At 39.5% G+C, this 24,304-nt stretch overlaps 1 protein-coding gene across 6 annotated transcripts; it reads right to left on the bottom strand.

Annotated features, from left to right (window-relative positions):
• Positions 1-218: 218 nt before the first annotated feature.
• Positions 219-24,150, bottom strand: TUBD1 (tubulin delta 1). 6 transcript variants are annotated; one of them, XM_082859923.1, is made up of 9 exons: positions 24,048-24,150; positions 23,012-23,227; positions 21,273-21,420; positions 20,266-20,482; positions 19,308-19,539; positions 14,450-14,614; positions 7,320-7,460; positions 5,789-5,972; positions 219-3,781 (listed from the first exon to the last, which is right to left on the bottom strand). In XM_082859923.1, the coding sequence occupies exons 2-9, from the start codon at positions 23,181-23,183 to the stop codon at positions 3,673-3,675; spliced, it is 1,368 nt and encodes a 455-aa protein (XP_082716049.1). In that variant the 5' UTR covers positions 23,184-23,227; positions 24,048-24,150; the 3' UTR covers positions 219-3,672. The 6 variants fall into 6 exon arrangements, with proteins under 6 accessions (XP_082716049.1, XP_082716051.1, XP_082716050.1 ...); XM_082859925.1 differs by having other exon boundaries at positions 24,052-24,080; XM_082859924.1 differs by having other exon boundaries at positions 23,975-24,051.
• Between the last annotated feature and the right edge of the window lie 154 nt (positions 24,151-24,304).

Genomic DNA, 24,304 nt, shown 5'->3' with positions numbered 1-24,304 from the left:
CTAGTAAGGATAAGCTTTGTTCAACTCCAGTTTCTACAATTCCCAGGATTTTGCTCCTGAAGTGTCTAGAATAGCTCTGTCCAATAGAAATATCATGCAAGTCATATATCTAATTTTTAAAATTTTAGTAGCCATACTTTAAAATGTAAAACAAACAGGTATTATACCAATTTGAATAAGTTATTTACCTTATTATGTCCAAAATATCATTTCCACGATTTAAGATATTAATATTTTACATTATTTTATTTGTATTATCTTCAAAATCCAGTGTGTATTTTACACTTACTGACCACATGTGGCTAATGGCTACCTTATTGGACAGCCAATATTGGACAAAAAGATTGGACAAAACTCTTTGAATTTCTGTGTACTTACCATGTAAATAATTAAATTCATAGGATAAGAGAGCCATAAAAGTATCCATTGTATTGGCTCCATCATTGGCAAAGGAGAAAAATTCAGGTAACACAGAGAATTATTTGCTAAGAGACATGTAATTTAGCTTCTTGTTTCTTTTCATGTTATCTTGTAAGCTATTCTTAGATTTTTTATCATTAGGTAAAGTCCATAATTCAAAAACCATCGAGTATTTCTTTTTTTTTTTAAATGCTTATAAGCTATTAGCAGTTCATTGGGATCATCATCAGTTCCCCTGACCTTCCTTTTCATCTCTTCCCCGGCTTCACTGGCTCCCTAGAGTCTAAATGATTAGGATTTTCTCTCTTTTCCCTCTTCTCCCTTGAATGCCATATCTTCTGCAACACTGACCCAACACTGCGTTCTCCAGAAACTTAAAATATTTACATTGTTTATCTTAACATTCCTGCTAGGGGAAATGGGATTCCATTTATTAATAAGGTTGACATTGCATCGTCTGAGACATTTCAGAGTGTAGGAGTAGGAAGTTATTTAGTTAAAAATATAAAGCCAGATTTTTTAGCTCACATTCCTAAAACCCATAGGAAACAATGTGATTGATACACATGAGCAAATATCTCTTAAATTAAATAACTGATTATTTGCAAAAATGACAAGTTAGTGGGCAAAGCCATATTTGGAAGGTAGGTGGAAGAACAAGGAAGGGTTGACTGCCAAACCTTGAGCTCATGCGGAGAGAACAGTGGGATGGGAACATATGGAGCATGTTTTAAAACAAAATTTTGGACAGGAATGCAAGTGTGATAAACATGGTGGTCAGGAGAAGAATCACTGGTATGTACACTGCACAGTAAAGTCTACAGAGCCAGTGAGGAGGCTTCAGACAAATTTAAAGCCTAGACTAAAGGTCCCAGTTCACGGTTCTTTACCTTGTACCACATCTTTACTGTAAAAAAAGAAAAAAACTGAACATGGACATGGGCAAGATAATAAGCAATAATTAGGAGGCCAGAATCGTAGCACCAGGCATGGAAAGAAACTTGAGTACATTGTAAGCTTCTTCATTTAGACTTTGTGGTATTGATCCCCATATACTTAGCATTTGTTCAGTGCCTGGCAGTGAATAGGTACTGGTTGAATGAATGAAGGGACTGAGAATAGTGAATCATGGGCACACTTACTGAGTTCTAAGTGACAGGTTAAAGAAAGGAAAAAGGGATTGTCGGCTGACTGAATAGTAGTGGTGAGGGGTTGCGGGGCGAGTACTCAAAGCTAGAAGCAAGAGGGAATGAATGGGAAGAAACAGGTTCTACCGCTTAAAGAGCTCTTAAGAAAAGCACAAATGGGGGAGAACGAAAAGGTTTGAAAATAAGAAACAGTTTGAATTTATACTGTACTCACTGCCTATAGGGGTGCATCTTGGCTGTGTGGGATAATGTCTGACACATAGTACGCCAGTTACCCAGTAATCTAAGAAATTACATGTTCAAAGCTTTTGGCTCTCTATGCCCAGGAAGTTATGATTCTAATGTTGTCCTGGCTGATGGGCCATTATCTCCACACAAATCAAAGTACATTTCCAATGCCACCCCTTATTTTGAAGCTTTGGCATCAACTTCTTTGTATTAATTTTTAAGTTATCACAACTCTAATAGCAAAAATTTTTATATTATTCCAAATAGACAAGAAAAAAATTTCAATGTAAACATTTAAAACAATTTTGCAAATATTTACGTATCCACACACACCAAATAATGCAGTTGTGCATTAAATAATAACGTGCATAAGAAAGGGTCAACTCACATAAGTGAATGGCTCTGTCTAACTGGAGTTTACTTCCAATAGTCACCTGCCATTGATTCCATGAGTTGCCAAATTCGAAATATATTTGTCCCATTTGGCACCTCATGCATGCTTTTCTCAAATATAAAATGATTTCAACTTACGACCTTCTTTAAGCTTAACTTGTAGCAAAGTTCCTCAGAATCAGCCTACCCCCTAGTGAGGTAATTTGGTTACAGATCTTCATTAATGCTGGTTTAGTTCGGGAAACTGTTTCAGTCTTTGGATCTCTGCAATGCTAAACTATTACTTTTAACTTTATTTTGTAAAAATTACAATCTCATTATTTTCTAGTATTCTTGGCTTAACAAAATACAGCAGTGGGTGTGCCTTTTAGCAGTTGAACAGACCACTTTTTACATTCCTTAGAAATAAGATATGGTTCAGTATTTTAAATCATAGCAACAGTTGATAAGAAAAACAGCAAAAAGGTAATCATTTCCATATGGAAAGAAAAGGAAGAAACCACTGGTAGATTTGGCAGAAAGGGCAAAATGTTCCTATTTGTTTGCCATTTTACATTTGTTAATACATTGCATGTGATGTGTTTTATTGAACTACCCCATTCCCCTCAAACTCAGTTGCAAATTTCCAAATGTGTTCTGTCCTTCTGAATGAAACCAACATCTGTATGTGTCAGTTTCATCTAGGACAATATTTACTTGGTGGTAATTTTCTCAACATAGTGAAATTTTGGCGAAAGCTCTTACCCCTTTTACTGAAAAGAATATAACCGTCTTCCACACCAGCTAAATACCTGTAAGTAATTTTAAAGCACTGGTTGAATAAAATCAGTCTCTGCTCTGGCATTCTAAGATCTAAAAGAAAAACCCAATTTTCTGATGCCCAGAAAATTTAAGAACAGCAAACAAAGGAAACATTTGCTTATTTACTTTTGTATTTAAGCATGATATAACGTTTATTAACAAAGTCCTGACATTTATTTTTAAATAGCTGCTTAAAGTGGAAAATCTTACCGTTTTAGAATAAAATATTCAAAAATAGATGTTCACCCTGTAGCTTTTGACAACAGCTCCCTCTTATGGTTCAAAACATTCACTTCAAAGATGAATATATTTAAATACGGAATTGCAATTTCTTAGCTTAAAATTGTGCTATGAAAGCTTAGCTCATACTTAGTGAACGCTTTTTGGAATAAAGAGGGAAGTTTCCTTTTCTGATAGTTCTAGAGTTCTAACATCTCAGCAAAGTATTCCCAAAGTTCTTTAAAGAAGTACCAATATTTTTTCTTACAAAGGAAAATTTCAAGTAGATGTTTTCATTGAAAACATGAAAGGTTTTTCTCCTTTTCTGTGGCTATAGTATGGAGAAGGAATCAGCATTTAACCTTGTTACATTAGCAGATAGGAATTTGAAAAACCTTACGGAGAAAGTAGTATTGCAAGTACTTTAGTCCAAAAATGACTTAAGGTAAATTTTCCCCATTGTTCAAAATCCGAGGTTGCAGTAACTAGCAATAACCTGTTCTAACAATGTGAAACTGTCCAAAAAATCCTCTTCTTCAATTCCAAATTTTGTGTACTGATGAATGTAGGCTCTGGTGAAAGAAACAGAAAATATGCAATAAAAATCTCAGGCAAACGAATAACTCAAAATCAAATAATAAATAGACCTTTCCTAGCTCATGAACACGTGCAGATGGCAGACTCTTTTAAAAGTCTTAAAAAAAAAAAAGTCTTGCCTTTGCTTCAATGTTTACTCCAAAGGTTAGCAAACTCTCAAAGTTTGTGTCAAGCTCCCTGTCTATTTAGTGTCCAAGAGAGTGACAATAAGAAGCACATAGGAGGGGAATTCCCTGGCCGTCCCGTGGTTAGGACTTGGTGCTTTCACAGCCAGGGCCCGGGTTCAATCCCTGGTCGGGGAACTAAGATCCTGCAAGCCGCACGGCATGGCCAAAAAAAAAAGAAGCAGCACATAGGAAAAAGAAGCATGTTCAGATTTGGCTGTCTACCCAGCACATATTCAACACCCTACAGGAGATGACTGTGTTCAATATAAACTCTTAAGAAGTGCCTGAGAAGTTTTATCTAAGGCGTGAAACCGTAGAAACACATTGGTCCAGTTCTAGGAATGAAGTGAAGCCTCCCAAGTGTTTTTCAGACAACACTTAATTTTCACTAATGCCAGGCGATCCTGTTGATACCTCCAGTCCCCCAAAATGTTCTGAGGCAGGAGAAGTCATGTTAAAAAGAATATCAAGGGCAGACATGAACTAAATTGATGAAACAATAGCTGCTACCATTTAATGAGAGCGGGACGAGAACTATACCAACAAAGGACACAGAGTTCACAGTCCTGAGGAGTAGGGGTTTATGGAATGGCCATGTGCAGGATGGGGGGCCCTTGGGAATCCTAGCTAATCAAAGTACAGGCTTACCCAATGATTTGAGAAATTCTGCTTTAACATTAAGTAATTGTGGCAGAGGTCAGGGAACCGGATAACAAACGCATTTCTTAGTAATCAAGCAGACATTTCTTAGTACCAAGTAGAGTTGAACTTGCAATGTTTCTTACTGAGCAAGATCAGGATCTCTTCCATTCTCAAGGATCTTATTTTGGAAAACTATCTTACTGTCCTTGCCTTATAGTGAAATTTCTACTTTACTTTTATTTCATTTAGAAACTACTCATTTAGGGACTTCCCTGGTGGCGCAGTGGATGAGACTCTGTGCTCTCAAAGCAGGGGGCCTGGGTTTGACCCCTGGTCAGGGAACGAGATCCCACATGCATGCCGCAACTAAGAGTTCCCATGCCATAACTAAGGAGCCTGTGGGCCGCAACTAAGGAGCTGGTGAGCCACAACTAAGAAGCCCACATGCTGCAACTAAGAAGCCAGCAAGCTGCAACTAAAGGAGTCCTGGAGTCACAACTAAGACCTGGTGCAACCAAATAAGTAAATATTTTTTAAAAAGAAACTACTCGTTTAGTCAACAACAACAATAATACTATGGAACAATTATTGAGCATTTACTAGTCATGCACTGTACTAAGGGTTTCTTACATTATCATCTCATTTAATCCTCACCACATATATCCTCTTTTGGGTCCATTGTACAGAAAAGGAAATGAAACCTGAAGTAATGTGCCCAAAGTTTCATACCTACAAAGTACTTACTCCATGCTATAGATTGAATGTTTGTGTTCCCCCAAAATTCATATGTTGAAATCCTAACTCCCAAGGTGATATTAGGAGGTAAGGCCTTTGGGATGTGATTAGGTCATGACAGTGGAGCCCTCATGAATGGGATTAGAGGCCCATGAAAGCTCCTTTGCCCCTCTGCCATTTGAGGACACAGCAAAAAGACACCACCTATGAACCAGGAAGTTGGTCTTCACTGGACATTGAATCTGCCAGTACCTTGATCTTGGACATGCTAGCCTCGAGAAATGCGAGAAATTTCTTTGGTTTATAAGCTACCCAGTCTATGCTCTATTTGTTATAGCAGCCCAAACAGACTAAGACACTCCAGATCCTGCCTAGTGTTTTAACATTATATTATCTGCTTAAGGTTAGGAAAGGTTTGTAGATTTATTTTTTACTTACTTTGAAGCAAACATATTCCATGCTTTGCCCACAATCGTGTCAAGTGGTTTTACTAAGAACTGGCTATTGCTGACCAACGCGGCAGACTTCTCATATTTGCTAAAGGCTCGCTGGGTTTTCCACACACTGAAAGCATGAACAGGCTCTAACCAGGAAGTATAGAGAGCTGGATCTTTAAATGCTCCTAGGGTAAAATAACAAGGCACTGTTTACATCATAAATCATCAGTTTTTGAAACAAATTAATAAACATATTTTTGTATCCATTTTACCAGAAATCTTTTGTTTTGCTCTTTGAAACTAGCTTTATATTGCTTTTGGATAAATGATCCATATTCATCATAAAAAAGAAATTCACACCATTCAGAAAAGTATTTATTAAGAAGAAAATTTAAAAGTCAACTCAACAGCTGAAATGCTACCACCCAGAGACAGACTATGAACAGTCTGCTGACCTGCTTTTGTACTATAATTTTACATACATGCCCTATGTAATATGCATTTTTCATTCACCAATATGTTGTAAACCTCTTTTCTGTGTCAGTAAATATCACTCATATTTTAAAAAGCTTCTATGAATATACCATAATTTCTTTAACACATTTCCTATTGTTGGGCATTTAGGTTGTTCCCACATTTCTGTTAGTGTGAAAGATGTTGCAACGAATATCTTTACACCTCTGTGTACCTGCATCATTTGCTGTGGGTAAATTTTTGGAGGTTAGATTACTTCATATATCCTTTTATTAACTTTCTCATTTTAAAATCTAAAATGAAGAAAGTACACCATCTGATTGACTTGCTCTCTTTTTAATTATTACTAGTTTTTTATTTAAGAGGTATTACAGGGATGAGATTGATTTTCTTTATATCACAGCTAGAAGCAGCCAATTGGATGCTGCTGGAATCATCAGACAAGGATAATATAATCCCAGAGACTTGCCATAGAAACACAAAGAAAGCTAAGAAGAGTACTGCTCTTTCAACCTCCTGAAAACGTTGTACCAATGCTTGTCACAGAGACCATTAGTTGTCCTGCAATACCTGTTCTCCCCTTCTTCTTTAGTAACAGAACCACCAAATTTTAACTGTGCTCAGAGCCACCCCTGCAGCTAGATGTGGCACATGATTCAGTCCCAGTCGAAGGGATAGAAACACAAGTGTGGTGTGTGACCCTAGAGGACCAGGCCTGCCCTGCCCTTCTTTGCTTATTCCTATGTGATTTGATGGCTGAAGTTCAAACAGATGCCTTGCACTAAGGACAAAGCCACGAGGTGAGGATGACAGGTCAGCCAGATTCAGGAAGAAAGAATTAAACTTGTCCTCCTGTTTACACCACATCTATTTTGGTATCCAGTCACACACTTACTGATACAATGGTTACATTTAGTTACTAAAATATGGAGTTATTATTTTCCTTTCTTTAAGAATAAATTCAGGGACTTCTTTTTTTTTTTCTCTTTTCTTTTTTTTTTTTTACCATGCATACCATGTACATGTGCAAAACGTACATCTTAATTAACTTTGCTTACCCAGCTCCGCACTATGTACATCTTTCCCACGAAGGATGACCAAGTTAGCAATGGAAGTGTTAAAATGAGACTCCTTGTTGAGAGACATTTTACCACGCGTAGGAAGTCCTGATAAAGGAGGCCGTACCTGCCAATCAATACCTACCAAAAGAAAAAAAAGAGCAAGAGATTTTACAAGTCGCCTTGAACAAGAAGAGAAAGATGTATTATAGTATGTATATTTTATATAAATTTCCATTTGATAAGTAAAAGTTGTAGCAGGGTGGGGTTCTTCTAAAAATTTAAACATTCTTATCTGGTTGACCTAAAGTGATTCAAACTACTCAGTCCTGAGAAAGGCATGAAATAGTCTTCATCGAATATTAAAGGATGGTGGTAGATGCAAAGGATGCAATTCTACAACGCAGTAAAAAGAAAGTAACTTCTGACACACGTAACAATGTGGATCAATATCAGAAGCCTGATGCTAAGTGAAGCAAGCCTGACTGAAAAGATTACTGTTTGATTCCATTTACAGGACGTTCTGGAAAAGGCAAAACCATAGGAATAAAGTTCAGATCAATAGTTGCTTGGGGCTTGGAGTGGAGGAAAGACGCTGTCTACAAAGGGGTGTGAGGGAACTTTTTGGAACATGGAAACACTCTGTCTCAATTGTGGTGGTGGTTACACCGTTTAAGTGTGTCAAGATTCATAGAACTATACACCTATAAAGACTGAACTTCACTCTGTATGTCTCTATGAACAAATAAACAAAATACATATAAAAATGTTAAGGGATGTAGAAACACAAAGCAAAAATAGGATTGAAAATGGAGGGCTTCCCTGGTTGTGCAGTGGTTGAGAATCCGCCTGCCAATGCAGGGAAAAGAGGTTTGATCCCTGGTCCGGGAAGATCCCACATGCCGCGGAGCAACAAAGCCCACCAGCCACAACTACTGAGCCTGCGCTCTAGAGCCCGCGAGCCACAACTACCGAGCCCACAAGCCACAACTACTGAGCCTGTGCTCTAGAGCCTGTGAGCCACAACTACTGAGACCACATGCCACAACTACTGAAGCCCGCATGCCTAGAGCCCGCGCACCGCAACAAAGAGTAGCCCCCGCTCGCTGCAACTAGAGAAAGCCTGCGCACAGCAACGAAGACCCAATGCAGCCAAAAATAAATATATTTATTTTTTAAAAATACACATGATCAAGGGCTTCCCTGGTGGCGCAGTGGTTGAGAGTCCGCCTGCCGATGCAGGGGACGCGGGTTCGTGCCCTGGTCCGGGAGGATCCCACGTGCCGCGGAGCGGCTCGGCCTGTGAGCCATGGCCGCTGGGCCCGGAGCCTGTGCTCTGCAACGGGAGAGGCCACGACAGTGAGAGGCCCGCATACCACAAAAAAAAAAATATACATGATCAAAAACAAAAATAGAGGGGACTTCCCTGGTGGCACAGTGGTTAAGAATCTGCCTGCCAGTGCAGGGGAAATGGGTTTGAACCCTGCTCTGGGAGGATCCCACATGCCGCAGAGCAACTAAGCCTGTGTACCACAACTACTGAAGCCCGCGCACCTAGAGCCCGTGCTCCACAACAAGAGAAGCCACTGCAATGTGAAGCTGGCGCACCGCAACAAAGAGTAGCCCCTGCTCGCCGCAGCTAGAGTGCACAGCAACAAAGACCGAATGCAGCCAAAAATAAATAAATAAATAAATTTATTAAAACAAAAATAGGGACTTCCCTGGCGGTCCAGTGGTTAATACTCCACGCTTCCACTGCAGGGGGCACGTTTGATCCCTGGTCGGGGAACTAATATCCCACATGCTGCACGGCACAGCCAATAAACAAACAAATAAATAAAAATTAAATAAATAAATCCCAGATGGGTTAAAATTTAAATATTAAATATAAAACTATGAAAATACTAGGAAATAATAGAGAATATTTTTATATCTTTGGAGTAGGTAAGGCTCAGAATCTATAAAGGAAGATTTACAGGTCTGCTCACATAAAAAGGTAAAATTTCCATATAGTGAAAAATACCATACAAAAGACAAAAGTGATGGGCAAAAATATTTACAATCCATGTAACAAAAAAGGGGTATAAATCCACAATATTATATTTCCTTCCATCCAAGTCACCATTGATTAGAAAAAAAATTAAATTATTCACTTAGATTATTAAATTTTACACTTATTGAAGAGTTCTTTTAGAGTAAGTTTATATTTTTAAAACTCATATATCATTCTTGAGCATATATAAAAATATATATGTAACGAAATAACTTAAGGTTTTCCTAAAACTTTTTCACATTCAGTGACTTTATCACTCTTTGTTTCAGCATTAATGATGCCTATGTGTTTTCACATTATTGTGCTCTGTGCCTCCAGAAAGTAGGTGGTGCGGCATTCCTTAAGGGAATCCACGAAAACACTAAGTCACTGGCTCTTAAACTGGCTTTGCAACCATGTAAAGCACATCTACCTTTGACTCCTGCTTAAGGAATGTTGCTAAACTTGTCTGTTTATTATGACAACTGCCTCTTCCCCACCCTAGCAGAAAACTAAAGGTTTACTTTCTGGAGAGGATATGACTGAGAGACTCTAGTCTGGAGAACACCAGGCAGAGGTAAGGGCAGGAAACATACCAAACCAGGAAAACCATGTCCCCTTCCTCCTCTTCCCCCAGATCACTGGGGCTTTGTGTAAACCCTCTGAGCAGAATATCCAACACAACAGACAGGCAAATAGAATATCCAGAAGGACAAATGTACACTGGCTGGAGAGGGCAAAAAAAACTAGATTGAATCAGGTCAGAAGGCTCTAGGGGAGATTTCTTAAAGAAGATGAAACTGACAGAATACTTGGATACAGGCAGACCTTGGAGATTTTGTGTGCTTGGTTCCAACCACCGCAATAAAGTAAATTATCACAATAAAGTGAGTCACACAAATATTTTTGGCTTCCCAGTGCATATAAAAGTTATGTTTATGGGCTTCCCTGGTGGCGCAGTGGTTGAGTCCGCCTGCCGATGCAGGGGACACGGGTTCGTGCCCCGGTCCGGGAGGATCCCACATGCCACAGAGCGGCTGGGCCTGTGAGCCATGGCCACTGAGCCTGCGCGTCTGGATCCTGTGCTCCACAACGGGAGAGGCCACGGCAGTGAGAGGCCCGCGTACCGCAAAAAAAAAAAGTTATGTTTACACTATACTGTAATCTATTAATTGTGCAATAGCATTATGTCTAAAAAGAAATGTACATACCTTAATTAAAAAATACTTTATGGCTAAAAAATGCTAACCATCATCTGAACTTTCAGCAATAGCAACTTTTTGCAATAGTAACATCAAAGATCACCGACCACAGATCACCATAACAAATATAATAATAAAGAAAAAGTTTGAAATATTGCGAGATTACCAAAATGTGACACAGATATGTGAAGTGAGCAAATGTTGCTGGAAAAATGGTGCCAATAGATTTGCTCAATGCAGGGTTGCCACAGACCTTCAATTTGTTAAAGAACACAGTATCTGCAAACTGCAATAAAACAAGGTATGCCTGTATATCAAGAAAAAATTTAGGTAAGTAGAGAAACAGTGTTGAATAATTGACAGGTACATAGAAAAACTAAGCAAACAAGAAAACAAGGTAATTATTAACTCCAAAGAAAACAAAAAAATTATACAGGAAGGGAAAAGTAATCACAGGATATTTTGTTGCTCAGCTGTGAATAGCATTTACTTGGTCATGATAAGGAAAAGCTGAATATCGATTTAACCCAGTGATGACACTTACTACCATATCAGAAGGATGAGCCTGTCTAGAGTGTGTTTTAGAGCTTAGGGGCCAGTGTTGGAAAAAAGCTAAATCCTAACCCTCCATGGTGGGAAGTAAATAGGTAATACCTAAATCATTGAAAAATCTGTAAATGGCAATAGATAAAAACAGTAAAAGAAATAGCAAAAGAGTTTTGAAAAATGGTTACCTCTGGGAAGGAGACAATAGAAGAAGGTTATGGACTGAAAGTTTTAACAACCAGCTTCGTAGAATTACCTGACTCTTTAATCTATGATATAATAAGTTAGGCTCCTATATGGTAGAAAACTATGTAGCTACTAAAAAGAATAAGGCATGTCTAAATGAATGAATTGGAATGAAGGCTACAAAATACTATGACGAAAGACAGTTGCAGAACAAAAAATACATATAATGTGCTGCTAGTTTTATTTTTTAAAGTCTGTTTATATACACCCTTAGAACTTTGAATCTCTAGTCCTCACATGAATAAATTGATCCAAACTAGAAAAAATAAATCAACTAATAAATTTTAAAAATAAGGTGTTGTAAATTAAACTTAAAAATAAATAAGTAAAATCCTACACCTGTTCCACCATGGTCTGTTGGAGGTGGGGTGTACTTAAAGAGCTATACCCAGGAAATCTCACCTGAGGAAAGTAAATCCACACCGGCACCTGCTTTTAGATGACAAGATTCTGGACTTTAGGCTGATGTGCTAATAGAATGTGCTAATAGGCTGATGTGCTAACTCTGGGGGTGCTTGGGAAGGGTTAAGTACATTCTGCAAATGGGAGGACATGATTCCTTAGGGGACAGAGGGCAGAGGGTGGTAGCCAGCCTCCAAGATGAACTCCAATGATCCTTGCCACCCGGTATTCAGGCCCTTGTGTGGTCCCCTCCCCATGGGATAGGGCTGACCTTAACAACCAAAAGGATGGTGCAAAATGATGGTATGTGACTTCCAAAGCTAGGTCATAAGAGACATTGTAACTTCTGCCTTGCCCCCCTTGGGCCACTCATTCCTCCTGTTGCTATAGGACATGTAGAAACAGATACACGGCTGATGATGATCTTAATGGGGTCAATCTTCATAGAGAGCATTCTGATAACATATGAAGAGTTTTCAAACTATATCCTTCAACCTGGTTAGTGACATAAATATATTTATTCATATGTTCATATTTATATGAAAACATTTAAGTGTTCAAAACTCTATAACTGTGAAAAAATGGTGACACTCTGAATTCCTATATGGGAAAATGACTAAACAAACTGTGGTTTATCGACCTAAGAGGGCTCAGAGCACCACGTCTTACAGTACCCTGAGGAACACTGTGTTCCTTGATAATAGGTATTGCCAGAAAAACAGGTCCTGTGGCCAAAAAGTTCAGGAAGCATTACTTAAGATGTGAACTTTCTACTTATGTCCAAACGTCAGGCACTACGATCTAAAGTCTGTAAGGTAGTACAAGTAAATATAGAGGAAATCCACTTTCATAGTATTGAAACCTAACTTACTGTAATTTGTGGTAAAATATATGCTCCCCAAATAGTGCATAGTAGTGACTTCCAGTTAAATGCAACAGACTGAACATACCAGTTTACTCCCCAAATCTCACTAACAACACAGGGATTTTTTTAAAAGGCATAAACAAGAAAAAAATGGAAGGAAAATAATGGCAACAAAAATTTGGAAGCTGGAAAGCAAGTGAACCAATGGTTACTGACTTAGCAACCAGGGAAATCTGAACTTTCTGCCCACAGTGGAGGTCCTGGAAGCAGGCCAGGCGCTTCTAAAGGAGGAGTAGTTAAAGATCTGTATGAGAGGCAGTGAGAGCCCCAGACCCTTCCCCACTCCTGCACTAGAGGGAGTGCCCCACCCTCCATCCGAGAAGAAGGTTTCTGCTCAGGAAAGGCTAAAAACCGGTGAGGCTGTGAAAATACAGCAGTAAACAAAACAAAAATCTCTGCCCTCATAAAGTTTACATTGTACTGAGATAAATGAAAGATCCACACTAAGGACTTCCAGAATGCTAGAGACAAAGAGAAAATCCTAAAAGATATAAGAGAGAATAAAACAGGATTAGGAATCAGATTGAAGTGGGACTTCTCAGCAGTAACACTGGAAGCTGGAAGCTATCGAGCAGTGCTTTCAAGACACTGAGTAAAAATGATTCCCAGCCTCGAATCCTGGCCAATCAAATATAAAAGTAGGATAATGACATTTGCAGCCTTAAAATTTTTACCTTCCCTGTACTCTTTCTTAGGAAGCTCCTGGAGGGTACTATCCATGAGGGAATTAACCCAGAAAGAGGAAGATCTGAAATCTAGGAAACGGGCTAGAATAAAGAAGGAGGCAGAGATGCCAGTGCTGGCTGCTTATGAAGCCTGGAGAGTAACCAGTGCAGACTGGAACAGGAGGGTGAAGTCCTCCGGAAGGGATATCTCCAAGCAGATGATGCAAGTAATAAGATTACCTGATAGGTCTGAACATGCTGAGAAGGGTTTCATTTTTATGGAAAAGTTTAGGGGTAAATTTGTAATAGGTACAAAGAATATCGACCAAATAAATTTAACTATTAACTCTAGGAGGAAAAAATAAACTGTACATGAAATAAAATGTAATCTGTGTATACAGTACATGGCTCAACTATGAATAATATCTACATAGCAAAAATAACACAGACAATGAAAACTGATCTAACCCAAAAGTATGCTTTAACTAGATTGGGAGGAGGGAGGGAAAGGTGTGTGGATGTGTATATAGGGGGTGTTAAGAAGATTCAGTTCTCAACTTCATGCTAGGAAGGCAACTGATAATATCTAAACCTGGAAAATAAAACAAATAGCGGAATATGCAAGATATTTAGAAATATGGGGGCAAATTCCAGAAGAAACATCTCAAAACACTGAAAGCAGTTTCTGCTGGGCTGAGGGGAAGTGTGGAATAGGCTGTTCTCTTCCTCATTATAAACTCATACTGGACAATTACTTGACTTTTTTTTTTAAATTGAGATGTAATTTACACACAACGCAATGGACAGATTTAAATAGACACTTAAGTGAGTTCTGACTCCGTGATTTTTTAAAAAAAACCTATGTTCATATATTACTTTGATAAAAATAAAATAAAAATAAATGTCACACTCATCTGAAATTTTTTTGAGAAATGAAACTGTGAAGTGATTAAGAAATCCTCCCCGGATGTTCTGGTGAGTTTTTTGCAGGAGCCTCCCTGGTCAGAAGAAGGCACCATTCTTTCAACTGGATCAAGCCAGTTTATATTGAGAACTCCAGTAGAGGCATTTTTCCCAGCTTGTGGGCTGCATATTTTTAAAATACCCTTTACCTTCTTCCATTTTCGCATTAGAAATGAGCATCTGTCTCAAATGCTTGAGGAGGCCAGCCCAAGTAAATGTGCTGTATGCCAGTGAATTCTCAGACATTTGAGGAATGTTACGAACACCCAGCATCTTGAATTCTGGATGGGGAACTAAATTCTCCATTAAGTCTCCTGCAAAGAAAAAAAATCTGAACTAAATTTTTAAATTCCACGTTGTTTCCACTGACTCATACACAGCCATGATTTGATGGCTTGGGGGAACCAAATGTGTTTTCTCCTCCAAGGCCAAAATTGCTTAAAATTTAAAATGTAAATACAATTTCAGAGACGATGTCTATTAAAGACCACATATTTGCTTGATTTTGGCACCTATTTTAGCATGAGTGAAAAAAACACACTTTGCCAAAAGGAAACGAGAATTTCTTTTTAGCTAAGAGACTGGAAATGTGAGTGAAATATTTAGCTAAACCCCAGGAAAACAAAATAAGCATGAGACGTAATATGCTTTTATTGTCTGTCATTCAGTGTTCACTAAATAGTCCCTTAGAAATTTTCCTAGATCTCTTATTTATTTTATCTGGTTAAATAATAATCAGAACCTCTTAACATCAAACTTTACTGGGAAAGAAGACAGGATTAGTAACTCCTGAACACAGGAATACACCTATTTTTAGAACCTTGTATTTGTAATGAAACAGAATTAAGGAGAAAGGCTAATTTGTTTTTCATTCAGAGCTTATTTTATATGTTTTTAAAATATTTTTATCTTTTTAATATGTCATATATTTTATGTATTTTATATATTTTTTATATTTTTATAGAAAATACCTAGAGGAGAAAGAAAAATCTTCTACCATAACATGAAATTTAAATTTTATGATAACGTTGAGTGCAAACTCATATCCTACGTCCTAATGTTAAGAACAAATTTTGACACAAACATCTACAAAATGTTGCACAAATTGATCCTATGGCTAATGGAGTTTCCTCTAAACATAAGAATCCTCTTCTGCAAAATACCTAGAGCTGAATTCTATTGCACAGCATGCATAAACAAGCAGCAGTCAGCAAGTAATTCCTGAGGACTAACGCACAAATTAATTGTTAAAATCTGCTTTCCCCCCCAGCGTTCTTGTTTACCCACTCTCATCTTAACCATTCTTGACTTTGTCAAACCCTGTTATGGACTGACAGTTTGTGTCCCTCAAAATTCATATATTGAAATCCTTACCACCAAGGTGATGGCATCAGGAGGAGGTGGGGCCTTTGGGAGATGAGGTCTCTATAAAAGAGACCCCAGAGAGGTCTCCCGTCCCTTGTGCCAGGTGAGAACACAGTGAGAAGACGGCCATCTGTGAACCTGGAAGCAGGCCCTCACCAGGCACTGAATCTACTAGTGCCTTGATCTTGGACTTTGAGCCTCCAGAACTGTGAGAAGTAAACTTGTGCTGTTTATAAGCTGGTCAGTCTATGGAATTCTTGTTATAGCATATTCCTACACACCTTGCGGGATCTTACTTCCCCAACCAGGGATTGAACCCGGGCCATGGCAGTGAAAGTGCCGAGTCCTAACCACTGGACCGCCAGGCAATTCCCTGGACCTAAGTTTTTAAAACTGAGCAATTGAAGGATCGAGGAGGAAACAGGCTTCTTCTGGGGGAAAGCTAAGAGATCTGTTTTAGACACATTACGTTTGGGACGACCATGAAATGTGTACACATAGATGTTGGGAAGGCTGCTGGATATAGAAATCTAGAGCTTAGGGAATTGGTCAGAGTTGGAGAGAAACTGGCCAGCTGGAGAAAACAAATGGTGTTGAAAACCATGGGACTGGGTCAGTCACCTTCGGAGAGGGTTCAAGACCAGCATTTAGAGCTTAGGAAACGGAGGAGCCAAAGAAGGAGGAAAAAAATGGGAATAAAAGGAATAGTCATTGAGATAAGGAGGGAAATCAGGAGAGGGGCTGTCACAAAAGACGAAGAGGAGACTCAGAAGACAAGGCATCGGCCATTCCAAATTCTACTGAGATAAAATAAGGACAGTGAACGGGCCAGTGAATTTGACAATGTGAACATGCTTGCGACCTATTAAGAAAAGCAGCTTTAGAAAGGTGATGGAAGAGAAACTAGATCAGAGTGGGTTGAAGAGTGAATAGATGGTGAAGAAATGAGGACAGGGAGAATGGAGGCCCCTTTGAGGACAGTTGTTCTAAAGAATGACAGATAAGTGGGGAAATCACGAGAGGTGATGTCAAGGGAGGGCTTCTTTGGCGTGAAAGATGCCAGAGAGCCGTTGTAATGGCAGTGACCCAGGAAAGAGGGTTAATGACATGTGAGGATGAGAGATGAGTGAGGAATTAAGTCCCTGAGAAGAGAGAGGGAATGGGACCCAGAACCCAAGCAAGAGGCTGGCCTTTGATAGAAGCAGGATACTTCTCCCACTGTGACACAAGGTGAAGGGCAAGTGTGGACCCAGTGCCCTATAGTTTGTACATGGTAGTGGGAGTCAAAAGAGCGCCCATGGAACTGATGGCTTGGATTTTCTGAGGGCAGTTCACCGAGTTCATCACAATCTCCCCAAGGAACAACTGGACCAGCCTGCAGACTCAACCTCCAACCAGCTCTCCACAGGCAATGGATTTTTCAAAAATAAAGGTGATTATGCCAACGACCTCCTTAAAATCCTTCAGTGGCTTTCCCCTGCTCTGAGATTAATGAGGAGGCCTTTAAATGGCTTACAAGGACCTGCAAGGTCGGCCCCTGCTCACCGCTCTAGCCTCAGGTTTCAATCATCCCCCACACCATTCTCTGTGCTCCAGTGACACTGGATTTCTCTCTTCCGAAAGGGCCACGCTTCCTTCTGCCATAGGGTCTTTCCACATGCTATTCCCCCAACAGACTACTCCCTTCTCCCTCCCTTTGCTTAGTCAACTCCAAGTCTTCATCCAGCTTTTTGCTCAAGTGTTACTTCCTCAGGGCAGCCTTCTTTCACCTCGTCAGCCAAGTCTGGTTCCTTCGTGACCCATTCTCTTGGATCTGTACTCCTTTCCTTCAGAGCATTTAACTCAGTTTTTAATTATATGTTCTTAGTGTAATTATTTGTTTAATGTGAACACAATGTCTGCATTGGTTCCCCACTGAATCCCCAACATGTAGCATAGTGCCTGGCACATAGCAGGAAGCCAATAAATACTGGTTGAATGAACAGATGTACAATATGGTAAGTACTGTGGAATGCAGAGAAATTAACAAGACACATGTCCCCAAGGAAGCTACAAATTAGTAGGGACTATAAAACATGCATATGACAGATCCTCTAAGGAAACACATGGTGCAGCATCTGGGAAGGGGCCAGAGGGAGATTTACTTTTGATTGCATATTCTTTTGTACTCCTTGAATAAATGTGTGTGTGTTACTTTTAAAGATAAGCAAACACACTTAAATAAATAATAAAGGCAGAAAACATTAAGTGACATAAAAGAGATACAGAATGCCACAGGAGTTCAGAGAAAAAGGGTTACTTTAGGTAAAGGTCTCAGTAGGAAAGCTTTATGGAAAAATTATCACTTGAATTGGACCCTACAGGAAGAGTAAGGTTTCAGTAGAGGTGAAGAAGGGAAGGAGGAAGTGATTTCTAAGAAGAAGGAACACTGAGCAAAGGGACCAAGGCAGGGAAGTACCAGATTGAAGAAAAAAGTGGAGACAGGATGAAAAGTAGGTGGGGAATCTATACAGAGGCGGCAGAAGGTGATGAAAATGCAAAGTTAGGATTCAGGCATAAGGAATTATGACAAATCTGGCAGGTAATGCATGAGCCATACAATAAGGGTTAAGTAAAGTACAGGATTAGATCTGTGCACTGGGGAGGCTCATTTGGGGCCAGTGTGCAAGATGGATTGACTGCAGGGGGAAGAAGCAGGCAACAGGAAGGAAAGCAGTAATAGGACCACCTTAAGCCAGGAGTGTCCACGTAGATGTGAGCTTTGGTTTTCATGGAAAAAAAAAAGGAGAGAGAGGGAGAGGGAGAGGAGAATAAAGAGAACTTTGTATTCAGGGGGAGTATGCAATATTAGTTGAGAGATACTGACCAAGTGAACCAATATCAGAGAGAGGGAAGTAGGGAAGAATGCAGACAGCTGGCAGAGATGGTACCAACAGTCCGAGCATACTGATGAGATACGAGGACAGTGGGAGAAATCCAGGTGACAGGAATTGAGGAAGAGGGGGCTGGGGAGTGAAGACAGGGAAGAAAATGATGAATCCATTCAGAACATGCTAAATCTGAAGAAGCAGATGGCAACTAAGAAAACTGGGATAGGCAACTATTTGGGAAAGAGAGTAGGACTGGGGGTATAGATTACGGAGTTCTCTGCATCTAGATGATTTGAATTGATAAAGCACCACTTGACAAATAACCTGAAAAAAGAATCACTTCTTTACGGAGTGATGAAAATGATGGTTGTGCAACTTTGTGAATATGCTAGAAAACACTGAATTGTACACTTTAGATGGGTGAGTTGTATGGTATGTGAATTATATCTCAAAGTTATTTTTAAAGAACAAAAAAAAGGGGATTTCCCTGGCGGTCCAGCGGTTAAGACTTTGCCCTCCAATGCAGGGGGTGTGGGTTTGATTCCTGGTTGGGGAGCTAAGACCCCAGGTGCCTCGCAACCAAAAAGCAAAACATAAAACAGAAGCAATATTGAAACAAATTCAATAAAGCTAAGCTGCTCTTTGGGAAGGTTTTCAAAATGAGGGAGACCTGAGTGTATCTTTAGGCAGAGGGGAAGAGCCATAGAAGAACAACCTTCAGGCTTTCAGAACATCAGACTTCTCTACGAGTAACACACAGGAGGACAAATACCTAGTGGGTTTCTTCTGTAGTGAAATGAGCCTTCCCCAGAGTAAGTAGGCTGGAACACGCTTCCCAGCTGATGTGCGAGGACTTGATTTATATCACGGAAGGAGATCTGCTTGATATTCATCAGTTTCGCACAGATCTTATGAACAGCATCATTCTCATGAACAAGGAGGGCATCTGAAGATCGGTACAAGTGAGAAAGGGTCAAAATGGAATTGTAGTTCTGAACAATAACCTGGAGGGAAAAAAAGGTCAAAGATAAGAAAGGCAGGAGAGAACAGTGGTTAAGAGGGTAGACTCTAAGGGCATCCTGCCTAGGTTCAAAGCCTGGCTCTTTCACTTTCTAGCTATAAGATCTTTGACAAGTTATTTAATCTCTCTATGCCTCAGTTTCCTCGTTTGTAAAATGGGGATAATAATTATACCAGCCTCCTAGAGTTGTAAGGATTAATGATAGAATGCAAGTAAAGCACTTAAGAACAGTGCCCTTATTGAGTAAGGGCTCAATAAATGATGACTATTACTATCACACTTTCTTCCTACATCATTTCCTATACTGACTTATTTCACCTCTGTTTAATTATTTCTCCTACTAGGGTGATCAATAGGAAATTGGCCTATACAGAAATTTCCTTTCAATGGAAAGAAGTGAAAATTCTTTGAAGGTTGGCAATGGCACGATGAGGCCAAGGTCCCTGCTTTACATGCTGTAGCCAGAGGGACTGAACCAGGAATGGGTTCCTGAGAGAAGATGCACAATTGTCTTCTTCGGAATTTTTATGAATAAGGACACCTCATTTGTTTGGCAAAGTTAAATGAATTGTACATGAAAGTACCATATTGTATAATCATTCCTTACATAGTAACTTAACATTTCCAAAGAAAGGGTGAGATCAATCTTTTACCTACATTTAACTGCAAAGAATACAAAATATAAATTTTTCAACTGACATGTTCATACCTCACCAGTTCCATAAGGCCATATAATCTGATTCATTTTCAAAGAGTTTGAGTACTGATCTTGTAAGTTCTGTGTAACGAAGGCTCCTAGCCCTGATCCTGTGCCTCCCGCCATACTCATTATGATGAAAAAACCATTCAAAGAATCGCATTTCTCCACTTCCTTCTGGATTAGGTTCATTATAGATTCTTCATGCCTAGGTCCATGAACAGAGTATCTATGCAATGCAAAAGAAACAAACACCTTTCAATTTAACCAGAGATGGAATGCAGAGAAAGATATAGGATAGCAAAGGCTTTTTAAACCTATGGAAGTGAACTAACTCTTAAGAAAGGTACAGGTACCTGATTGATGAAATTTAAGATACACAAGTTAAATATTTTTAACAGGTGAATAGGACCGCTAGGAGAGTAAATTTACTGAGAGTAGAAAATTCTCTTTTATAGTCCATTCCTTTAGGCTGGAGACTTCAATTACCAGGTAGTTCTGCAAGTTTACGGTACAACATAATATTCAGTATTCATAACAATACTCCTAAAGCAGTGGTTCTAACTTTGCTGCACATTAGAATCACCTAGGGAAGCTCTGAAAAATCCCAACATTCAGACTTCATCCCAAACCAATTAAACCAGAATTTCTGGAAGTGAGCCCTAGGCATTGGAATTTTCCAAAGAACACTAGGCAATACTACTGCCTTGGCATATTTCCTATTAACTGGAATACCTGCCAGACAAAGATATTGTATTGACAATAAGTTAGCTGGCAGAACAACAGTGAAGAAGTGGAAAACGTTGCTGCAAGAGATCCTTGGTTTCATCATTACCTGAACCTTAAGCATAGATGTACACGAGACAGAATGAGCGTCTTCTGGGTGAAGTCACACTCTACATTTTAAAACAGCAATTTCAAAATTATGTGTTTGGTATATCAACTGTGCAGTTGTAACTATACTATTAATCAACTATGCAGCTGTATCTAAACTGAAAATCATGAGGAATTATTCTTACCCATATGCCCAGTTGTTTCCAGAACCTTGTTTTTGACAGAAGCATGAATGCTGGCCATATTTCCATCGGCCAGAATGGGCAGCCTTTGACAGTGTTTGATTGATAACTTTAGGTTCCATGTCAACAAGTACAGCACGAGCAATTGGAACTAGAGAGGGAAAAAAAATCAAAAGAAAAATATTGCACGTGGCTTATTTGGGTTAACTCAGAGCATAAACTTCTAGGTCCAAAAAAAAAAAAAAATCAAAGATTGAGGATAGGAAGAACTTTCCTTCTGCTTAGAAATTCAGCTGGGCAGCAGCAGGTATATGCAGATGTGTCATAATGCCTAGCATTGTGCTAGGCAGGTTGAATAAACGTGGGCTAAAATGATGACTGGGTCAAGTCTACCAACATCTGTTGAGTGCTTACTATGTGCTATGTACTGTGCTGGGAACACAGAGACAAAGACAACATCAATCCAGCCCTAGGAGGACCAGTGGGAGAGATAAAATACATCAACACTTAATCACAGTATGATGTGATATGACCCACAGCAAATCCACACTAACAGAGTAGTATTTTTATTCAGAGGTATAAAAATACCAAGGGCAAAAAAAGCATCTCAGGATTATTGAAGCAGAAGATGGAGAAAGAGGGGGTATAAGAAGTGATGGATGGGGAGAGAAAGCAGGCAGGGCTCAGATCTTGGAAGTCCTTGTATGCAATGCTAAAAACCTTGAAATTTACTTTTTAGGCAATGAGAAACCACTGAAAATGTTCAAGCAGGGGAGGAAAGATGTCTTTTTTAATACGGTAGTGTGGACGATAGATGTGATAAACACAAGGACCAGGCAGGGAAACTCAGGAGGATTGTCTTGAAACAGTCCAGGTGAGAAAGGACAAGAGCCAGAACTAAGGCAATGAAAGTGAAGATGGAAAAGGGAGAAGAGTTTCAAGAGATGAGTAGGAGGTAAACTACGCAGATCTTGATGTCTGATGGTATGTGGGCAGTCAGAGCTAAGTTTTAAAGGAAAAATAATGAATGCCCTTGGGTATGGAGATGTTGAGTCGGAGGGACACATGAGAGACGCAGGTGATGTTCACTAATCAGTCTGCAGCTTGGAAGAGATGCTAGGCTAGAGGTTTTGAGAGTCACTAGTATAAAAGATGTAGCAAAATTTGAGAGTCACTGAAATCGCCCAGAGAGAACTATACAAGTGAGGACAGAAGAGAGGCTGAGATGCAACCACTGGAGAAGAAAAGTTCAGAGCCTAAGCAGAAGGAATTTCAAGGAGGGAGTTTTATAGTTAATGTTATCAAATATGGTAGAGAAGTTAAGTGAATTAAGAAAAGAAAAACAGTTACTGGCTCTAGGAATTAGGAGATCATTGGGAATTTTTCATAGAACAGCTTCAGTGGTATTGTAGAGCAGAAGTAGGATTACAGTTGGTTAAAGAGGGTTCTCCTTTGAGAATCTTAGACGAGAAGGCAAAGAGATGAGGAAGGAAAAAAGCTATAGTCAAGAGCTAAGTTTTGTTTGTTTGTTTGGTTTTAGATTGGCATGATCTGAGCATGCTCACGTGCTGAGGAGAAGATGTCACTGGAGAGGCAAACGTTAACATAGAAACAAAGGGCTGAGAGCAAAATCATTCCATAGTAAGATGGAAGGGGACGGGGTTCAGACACCACGTGGAGGGCCTGGCCTTGAAGAGGCTGGTTATGTCAGAGTAAAGGAGAGGTCTGTGGACCACACATACCTCCATTTTCCTCCTCACTGAAGAATCTTTCTTTGCAAGATGCTTGATATGCCTCATTCTCCCTTTTAGAGCAGAGTCCCTGGGGACAGTGTGAGTCACTAAATAAAGCATCAAACACTTCAAAACCAATCTGATTGCCACATTGACCAAGCTGCACTGTTACTATTGACATGCTGAGACACAAACCAGGCTTACTCCCCCAAAACAGTGAGCAACCTGTAATAGAAAAAATAGAGTCTTTGAGAGCCACTACATTACCAATAAAGAACAAATAAAATGCCATATATGTGAATATACATCACTAAAAATATAATTTGTAAGTACTATATATGTCTATGGTGTTATAGACACAATAGCTATGTTGTCTAAGGAGCCAATCATTCAAGGAAGTTGGTTTCGGGATTCAGGATTACTGTACCCAAAACCATTCATACACAACTCAATAGTTTCCAAAATCTCATTTGTAATCGCTATTTTCCTAAGCATGCATTTAAAACAAACAAAACAAATTCTGGTTAAAGGAATTCGTAGTGTACAGTTCACACCACAGGGACAGAGCGAATGCAGAAGTGAGCTCAACAGTAGCACATTTAATTAACATTAATTTTCTCTCTTCAAAATAATGACTTTCTCCACCAATCGCCTTTCTGTTCTGGTAACTACAGTAACACAAGAAAGTCTTTGTATTTAGCTCAGATAGGACAGCAAGGAAGACGAAGCTTGGGGAAAAAAAGACCAGATGAAATATTAGAGGAAGTATCCACTACTTTTAACACTGAAAAGAGACAATTTTTGGTAACGACCTCACACCGGGTCTATGCAGCACTGGAAAGGGCTGTGGCTTTTAAGCCAGACTCTGTACTTAACAATTATCAAACAACCTTGCAAAAACAGGTATCGTTATTTTCATTTTACAGAGAAGGAAACAGGTTCTGAAAGGTTATGCGACTTTCGCAAGACCACTGCACTAGTAAATAGCAAAGCCAAGTTCTCCCTTTCTACACCGCCCCAGGAGTTCCCCATTAACCCCACTCACTGACAGCCTCAGGATCAGCCGTTTCTGTCCGGTTCAAACTTCAGAGTGGCAACCTTCTCATTATGCGCATGCTCACTTTCAATACCAAAAACATGACAGAGAACGAATGCGCATGTTCCACAGACGACGAGATTTGTTGTGGGTTTTATTTTTCCTATTCCGAAAGGTTAATTACGCATGTTCAATTTCAATTTATCAACTTCAGATATGGTACGCATGCTCACTGTCCATCAGACGCTTTAGCTGAGAATGCGCAT

Source organism: Leucopleurus acutus, assembly GCF_964270905.1.
Source record: "Leucopleurus acutus genome assembly, chromosome: 19".
NCBI lineage: Eukaryota > Metazoa > Chordata > Mammalia > Artiodactyla > Delphinidae > Leucopleurus > Leucopleurus acutus.
This window is presented reverse-complemented; position numbering and strand designations above follow the sequence as displayed.

Coding starts and splice junctions, on each gene's coding strand:
- TUBD1 (XM_082859923.1), bottom strand. CDS start 23,183: ATGTCAATAGTAACAGTGCAGCTTGGTCAATGTGGCAATCAGATTGGT. Junction 21,421..23,011: donor CAGTGAGGAGGAAAATGGAG/GTATGTGTGGTC, acceptor TTCCCTCTCTAG/TTCCAATTGCTCGTGCTGTA. Junction 20,483..21,272: donor GGAAACAACTGGGCATATGG/GTAAGAATAATT, acceptor TGCATTGCATAG/ATACTCTGTTCATGGACCTA.